The sequence below is a fragment of the Bidens hawaiensis genome, unplaced genomic scaffold, assembly GCF_021521415.1.
Source record: "Bidens hawaiensis isolate Kalapana, Puna unplaced genomic scaffold, B.hawaiensis_p1.1 tig00020908_1, whole genome shotgun sequence".
Classification (NCBI taxonomy): domain Eukaryota; kingdom Viridiplantae; phylum Streptophyta; class Magnoliopsida; order Asterales; family Asteraceae; genus Bidens; species Bidens hawaiensis.
Genome location: NW_027493224.1, coordinates 141,993 through 150,496, shown reverse-complemented (window position 1 = coordinate 150,496; position 8,504 = coordinate 141,993). Strand labels below are relative to the sequence as shown.

Sequence of the window (8,504 nt, the reverse complement as noted above, 5' to 3'; positions counted from 1 at the left end):
GTTAGTAATGTTTCTTTATGAACAATGTATTTGATACCAGTTGTATTTGTTGCATTTCCGTTTTACGCTTCCGCAATTCGATTAACGGGGTGTCGGCTAAAAAAACTCCCTTCTGTTCCTTATATATAATTCTTCTTTAATCGATGCCCCTTTTATTTAATTGGCCCATTCAACTAGCATATACCCTTTCTAACGATGTGGGCCTTTGCAAAATTTTCCATTTTCTTGACATAAGCCCATGATCCATTTGTTTCCTGTTTGCAAAGCCGATGAAGAAAAAAAATCCCTTATACTTTGTGCTATGCATGAACTTTATATCTGGCATTATCACGAATAACAATAAAACATATGTTGCCTCACATTTTGATTAATTAGTATATTGCATTAATTCGTTTACAACATCAGAATAACATGAGCATATTCTTTCTCTCTTTCTTTTTAATAATACTTAATTAATCTCAACAATATGCATATAAAATGCATTAATCAAATAGGCTTTTATTCTTCGATCTCAAGTTTAATAAAAGTGCTTAATTTTAGCTCATTGTCTCTCCAACCAATAAACTTTTAAATATGAATCACCTAGGTTAATAATTAATAAAATCTAGCTCAAAAGTATAAGAAATATTTATATAATAATATGTATATTTTAGATCACATCATATATGCGGCGTGGAAGTTAAAGAGGTATTTCCAAGGCCACCCAATACATGTGTTAACTGATTATAAGTTGAAGAATGTACTGGCCAAGCCTGAGTTGTCTGGGAGACCAGCCAAGTGGGCGATCGAACTGGGTAAACACTCAATTGAGTATAAACCCAGACCCGCAATCAAAGGCCAGGTCTTGGCAGACTTCGTCACGGAAGTACCAACAGGCAAAGTTCAGGAATGTTTGTTTAAACAGCAACCTCCGACCCCTCCCGACGAAAATCAGCAATGGACTCTGTTTACGAACGGAGCATCAAGCAGAGAGGGATCGGGCACGGGCCTAAAGCTAATTAACCCAGACGACCAAGAGTTCACTTATGCCATCAAATTGAACTTCAAAAGTACAAATAACGAAGCTGAGTACGAGGCATTCTTGGCTGGGCTGCGGATTGCGAAAAAGCTCGGTGTGAAATTCCTGGAAGCTTGGGTCGATTCTATGCTTATTGCAGGATAGGTCTCGGGGACTTATGAGGCAAAAAACGATGTTATGGCCTCATATCTGTCCCAGGCTAAAGACCTCATGCACCAGTTCACTTCGTGCAAAGTAGTCCACATTAAAAGAAGTAAGAATCGACCCGCGGATGCTTTGAGCAAGTTGGCATCCACCAGTTTCGAGCACATGGGCAGAGATGTGATGATCGAGGTCTTGGTAGCCCATCCATACCTCAGCATCAAGTGATGGTTATCCAGACCGGCACAGTCTCTTGGATGACACCCTTAATCGAATACTTGTCATCCGGCACTCTCCCGGAAGACAAGGCAAAAGCAAGAAAGATCCGCCATAAGGCGTTATGCTACCAAGTTCACGACGACATCCTCTTCCGTAAGTCATTCCTTGGCTCGCTACTTAGGTGTGTGGACACCGAAGATGCCAACTACGTAATTCGAGAAGTTCACGAGGGCATCTGCGGATTACATGCCTGACCAAGGATGGTGGTAGCAAACATAATGAATGCGGGATACTATTGGCTAGGCATGCACATGGATGCACTCAAGGAAATCCAGAAATGTGACGCTTTCCAAAGACATGCCCCTCGGACGTTGCGACCCCAGAACGACTTAGTCCCAGTCACTGCAGCATGGCCTTTCCAAAAGTGAGCCATAGACATCATGGGACCGTTCCCTGAAGCCACCGGGCGGGTGAAGTTCATGTTGGTCGCTATAGACTACTTCACAAAATGGGTAGAGGCCAAACCACTGGCCAATATAACGGCAGCGAACGTTAAAAAATTCCTATGGGAATATATTATTTGTCATTTCGGTCTCCCCCAGACGTTGGTCAGCGATAACGGTACTCAATTCGCTGACAACAGCCTCCAGGAATGGTTATCTAAGTTACAAATAAAGCAAGTGTTCACATCAGTTGCCCATCCGTAAGCCAATGGGCAGGTCGAGCGAGCCAATCGTAGCATCAAAGAAGGCATCAAGGCTAGATTGGGAACCAAACGAATGGGGTGGGTTCACGAGTTGCCCCACGTACTATGGGCGCATCGTATCAGTAAAAAGACTAGCAACTCGGAGACACTGTTCAGTTTGACATATGGCACGGAAGCATTTGATTCCTGCCGAGATTGGTCTCCCATCCGCAAGAATCCTCATGATGGAATACAACGAAAAAGAACTCAGAATGAACTTAGACCTCCTGGAGGAAAGACGTGAGTTGGCAGCTATACGCGAAAGCAAATACAAACGCCAACTCCAAAATACTTTGACGCTCGAGTCAAACTGTGCGAATATAGCAAAGGAGATTACGTTTTCCGAAGCAATGAAGCATCAAACATTGAATTGCCAGGAAAGCTAGCCCCAACTTGGGAAGGTCTTTACGAAGTTGATCAAGTGCTGGGAAAGGGTGCGTACAAGTTAAAAAAATTAGATGGCACCCTGATTCCCAGAACTTGGAACATTGCACAAATACGAAGGTGCTATATCTGAACTATGTAATTTTCTTTTGGGCCTGCGTGCCTCTTTACTGGCCCGTGTGCCCCCAATTTTGGTCTACGTACCAAGTCTTTGTTTAATATCATGAACTGACGTTAATACGATATAGTTACACTGCATTCTAGGGTTTAAAATACAAGGAAAAGAAATGATAAGATTGGATAGGGGAAGAAAGGAAAAGAAATTATACACTTAAAAGACATTCTCGAGTTAAAATAAAAGAAAAAAAAGTATTAAGTAAAGAAAGATTAATACCTTATTGAATGGACAAGCCGCACAGCATAGTACGTCTGTGATTGATAATAGAATTTATGAAGAAGAAGAAGAGGCAAATAGGGTAAATTAGTAAATTATAATGGGCTATAAACTTTTCCTTCACAATCAGGCCATATTTGGCTGGAAAGTTTTGAAGGAAAAGGCATTAACTTTTCCTTCCATTTTCTTTCTTTTCCTTTATAAAAAAAACTCAATAATGAAAAAAGAAAAATTTTCTTATCATTTCTTTTCCAATCCCTTAAAAAAAACTCAAGAATACAGTGTTAACGCGTAGTTATCCAATTTTAAATTTTTAGCATCTTAGTTCCTGTATGGATAGGTCTGCGTGCCAATACTTATCCTAATCCTATATTTTGGATATATGGCGGATTTAGCTAACACACATTTATATTGTAATTATACAAGAAAAAATGTAAAATCCATGTCATATATACAATCAAAAAAGGGATTACAGAAACGAGAAGACAAATATACAACAAAATTATTCTTCTCCATGAAGATAGTTGCGGAGCTAATGAACGCCATCCGCTGCCTCAGCAAAACCTTGGATAACGTCCTGGATGGGAAAATGCAGTTCGTCAAACGCGTCCATTTGTGCATCATACTTCCCATCCATATCTACTCCATGAAGTTCAAAATCCTCCAAGGAACGACCCTCCCGAGAAAAGGTTATCCCTTCCTGGAAACCTGCCCTGCGCCCCGAATCACTCGAGGCGCAAAGAAGATCAGCAAGGCAGTCTCCTAGGGTTGATCGTCCATGAATATGCGAGATAACCTATATAAACGAAAGCAAAGATCAGGATTTATCACAAGCTGATACTTGAGATGGAATCTTTACCTTGGGAAGGCCTTCCGCCATTAACCATGTCAGAGTAAGCCTGTTCAGCTTCCAACTTCAGCGTGCCCTGCTCACCAACAAAATGAACGTTTTCTTTGATCAGATCTTCAATAAGCTGGTCCTTGTCAGCAGTGGGCAGCACAAAGAGTGCTGAGAGTCTCCTCTTGAGCGACAAGGCGGTCCTCAAGAGCCTGTTTCGCCTCTTCCGCCTTGGCAAGTTCAGCCTCGCGGGTACAAGCGTGAGCGCGCGCAGCTTCAATAGAAGCATTCAGACGCCGACACGCCTCTTCCCAGTCCTTGGAGGCAGACGCCTGGTAGTTCTTCTCTTGCTCCAGAGCCTGTTCAGAATCTCTCAGCTTCCATCTTACGGTGTTAGCCTCGATCCGATATTTTTCCTTCTCGGCTCGGAGCTCTTCGAGGAGATTGTCCTGCAATCCCCAGTTCTGGCCCATGAAGTTCCAGTCTCGGTATATCTCTTGGGTCGTGGAGACCAAGTTGGCCAAATGATATATGTACGAATTACCAAGAGATACCCGGGCATGGTTACGTTGATACTCACGTTCCGCAGGAGGCACACCCTCGTGAAGGAAATCAAAACACACATCTCTGTCCAAAAATCGGGAGGTGGGAGTTAGATTCCATTCAGGAACGTGCCAGGAAGCACCCCCTGCAAAATACGGCCCCCTTACTCCCTCTCCGAGGAGTGAGGAGGCGGAGGGGGTATCGATACCCGCCCAGTTGGTTTTTCAGTTTCATGAACAATAGGCGGGGGCAGGGGTGGTGATTCTGACGTCGGCAGCTTCCGGACAGCAGAGGAGGTTGCACCCTCCTTGGATTTCCCTTTGTCAGCAGCAGACAATATGCTAGGGTCACTCTTGGCAGGTGGGGTGTCTAGGAAGATAACATTGTTTGCATAGAAGCAAATCACCAAGTCAGTTTGCTAAACGTATAATACATGCAATTCTCTGAAAGATACCTAGTGTACTCTGCATGCGGACCGCAACACGATCACAAAGGCGGCTCCTCTTCACAGCCGGAGGAGAAGGAGGAGGAGAAGGATTCATATCCTGCCTTTCACCAGCAACCACCAAAGGAACGTTGCTGGAAGAAGCTTCCTTCCTCTTGCGACCAAAGGCTGCACCATGGCTACACATTAGCTAATTGATCATAAGATCAAGTATCAAAAACATGTTACCTGTCGCGAACAAACCCTCATAAACCACAGGTTCCTGACGGGTCTGTTGGGGAAACAAAAAATTATCCTTGTTCTTATCAAGGATAGGAAGGTCTTTCCTGTCGCGGGCAGTAAGTTGCATAGCCCCAGACACGTCCACAGCAAGAACAGACAACAGAAGACCTTCAACTGCATAAAAAGCCAATGTTAGGTATTGGGTTAAACATTAGAAGTATTTTAAATACACCTACATCCATTTGGCTTCTGGAAATACGGCACCTCATCCGGATAGGGCCACAGGCGGCTCATCCCAGCCTTCACAAGGGCAGATTCAGGGATGGGGCACATCGGGGTGGCAGTATGGGTCAACTGCTGATACCACCCATACCTTTTCGGACGTTCAACGTACGAAAGGGCGAGCAGTGGTTGGTCCGCCGAACGCCAATACATGGGTAAGGGGATGACGTCTTCCCGGATCCAAAAGAACTTCCAGGCCCATTGAGGATCCAGAGGCGATGCATCCAAGGCAACAGCCTTCCGGTCAGTCGGAAGACAAATATATCGGCCCCCATACCGTACCTACGGTAGAACACGGCAAATTTGTCGATGGCAAGCACAATACCATGCGCCCGGCAGCAAAACACAAACGCATCATCGCCTACGCATGAAGCTGGGAGATATGAATCATATTCCCAGTTATCAGCTTACCCAGAAATTGGGTGACCAGAAATCGGAGATTCCCATAACTGAAGAACTCGGCGAACATAGCAATCTTCCCCGCCGGAGGACGGTTTGCTGTAGAACCAGAAGCCGGAAATTCCAGCTCCCATTCTAGAGCAATGCCATAAACATTCACGACGTCTTGAAACCCCTTTGTGTCCCAATCGATGGTGACACTGTCAGGACCGTGAATCGGGTGAAACCTTTTAGAGGTTGACAAGAACACACCTATTCGAATACCCAAAGACCTATTGAATATCCTAGCGGAATCAGGATATCCAACGAGTGGGAACGAAGGAGTGTAAATAGTAAACACAAAACAGTAATAGATAATCAAAAAATGCTTATTCAAAGACAAAGATTCACTGTATTAAATGATTCATTAATGAAACAGTGAAAGGAATGTCTAGGGTTTTGTGTGACGACGGCGGCTGTATGAGGAAAAACAAAACGAATATTCTTTGGAATGTTTTTCGTATTCAGTGTGTGCCAGCCTGTATTCCGTCTGGAAATCCGTGTCCTAAAAGGTATCCTAGGACCCCTATTTATAGACCCTGACATTCCTTCTAGAAGTTCCTAATCATTACATAATAAAATACAAAATAATACAAGTGTTGAGTCCTCGAGCAAGATAACAATCTTGCTCGAGCAAGCTCACTATGACATGTATGCTCGATGTGTGTCCTCGAGCATACTTTACTTAGAATATCTTCAGTGAAGATATTCCCTTCCAGCAGACTTCATTCTTCTTGACTGGTCCATGCTTTGCTCGAACTAGTCCATCGAGCAAGCTCATTCTTCTTAATATCTTCAGCTTTTCTTATTCAGCAATCTTTAGCATGCTCGGATGTAAATCTTGCTCGTGAACTGAACTGTGCTCGAAGTCCTTGCTTTGATCACTTGACATCTTCTTATTGCATCCTTGCTTGTCCCCATGTGCTCGATCATCCTGTGCTCATAACACTTGGTTAAAACTAGTATGATCAAGCTGTTTGCTCGATTGGCAATCCATGCTCGATAGAAGAATACTCTTGCTCGTTGAAGTGTAGCTTGCTCGAAGCCTTAACACTTAGAAGAATCAACCATTTAAGGTTTTGAAGACCTTGCTCGAAGTAGTAAAACCATGCTCGATCGTCTAGGCTTGCTCGAAGTCCATACTTAGCCGTTTTCTCAGGAGGTTGAGAAGATTCCAATCTTCCTTAACAAAAATCCGACCCAATAATCTCCCCCTAGATTGGAACAAGCTCAGATGCACCAAAACATACATGCGTAGAGTTACACATGCATCAGACATAGAATATATATCATTTAAGAACATGTCTTTTCATTACATAATTAGGAATTTTTCCTCTCGGACATTACATATTAAATTTTTACAAATAAAAAAAATACAAAGATAAATAGAAATAAAATCCATCATCCATTAGCTCCATTCTGTTATCTTCTTCCTCTGCTCCTTGAATCAGATCTTTCCTTTAGTTTCTTGACATAGGCAGCCCTTTGTTTGAGCATATCGAGCTCTGAGGAATCGGAGGCATCATTTGGAAATCTAGCTTCAATTAGATCTTGTAAGTCTTGAGGATGCATGAACTTGATATCTCCATCATGTCTTATAACCGCAATAGGTAACCCAGATTCATTTCTCAAGGTAGTCGAATCATCGTGCTGATTATATGTTATGTATGTGATTCTTCCAAATTGTTGCACCCTTGAGTTTGGTTCCTGCATCACTTCTCTATTGCCATGAATTCTTTCAAGGTTTTCCTTTTATGGTGAGAACCACTTGCTTCAGATCTTTGTTTCTTGGAACCAAAGAGAGAGAGTTCTGAGATGTGCACTTCACTGATCCTCCTCTTTCTTTTCTCCCTCTCAGTCTGGCTTCTGATCTCTCTTTTCCTCTGTTGCAAGAATGGGACTCCCCTTTCTGCTTGTTCTTTTATAAATTTTGAGAGATCATTCCTTTGCTGACTAGTGGCTGACTTCTGATTTGATTGTCATACAAGGTCAACTCAGCCATCTTGGTCAATTGTTCTTTTGTGAAATCTCTCAAATCATCCCTAAAGATGATGAGATGTTCTTTCTTATCTTCAGCAATGACTCTCAAGGTCTTTGATCGTTTGTCGAAAAAGAGGTGTGTGGGCAAATTTTCATTCCGTGGTGGTTCAGGCCTCACAACCTCTGACCTTGGAGTCCAGCTTGTGCTTCCTCTCTGGGTTTTCTTCTGTGCACCAAGCCTTTCTTCCTCATACCATATTTTCAATGTTTCGTCAGATTGATTAAGCAGTCTGCCCATACCGACACCTTTCTTGTGTAACGCTACCATCATTTCTGCTCTGACCAAATCATTCATTTTTCTTCTTTCTTCCTCTAACCTTCTTTGAGTTTCCAGATATAGTTTTTGCTCTCTATTGTATATATCTATTAACTGTTCATGAGGCATGTTTTGAAACTGTTCTTCCGTCATCCCTTTCCCCATGACAATCTTTTTCAATATTTCTATCCTCTGAGGATCTTCAAACCACCTCTTTACTTCCTCTTCCTTCTTCCTAGCTTCTTCTCTTTCTTTTGCCAGTCTCATCCTTAGTTCTTGTTCTCTTTCATAGGCTTCCTGACTTTTCTTATCCTTGTGAGATTCTTTCACAAGTTAAAATTTTCTTTTAAGTTCTTTAAGAGTGAGCTTAATCAAGGATTCATACCTATAGCCAATAGTTGAAGAAACTGTATGTCGTTATGCTTTGCTTTTATCATTTCATATTCAGTCTCATCATTGGCTTTTTTTTCAGTTCTTCTGTCAGACTCTTTTAGTACCTTTTCACCCTCTGCCTTCTTTGCTATCTTCTTCACATATTC

The 8,504-nt window shown here is 42.5% G+C and overlaps 1 protein-coding gene across 1 annotated transcript; it reads left to right on the top strand.

Moving 5' to 3' along the window:
• Positions 1 to 640: 640 nt before the first annotated feature.
• On the top strand, positions 641 to 1,162 carry LOC143562083 (uncharacterized). The gene has a single exon (XM_077049995.1). It carries the CDS (start codon positions 641 to 643, stop codon positions 1,160 to 1,162), a length of 522 nt encoding a protein of 173 aa, XP_076906110.1.
• The last annotated feature ends 7,342 nt before the right edge of the window (positions 1,163 to 8,504 follow it).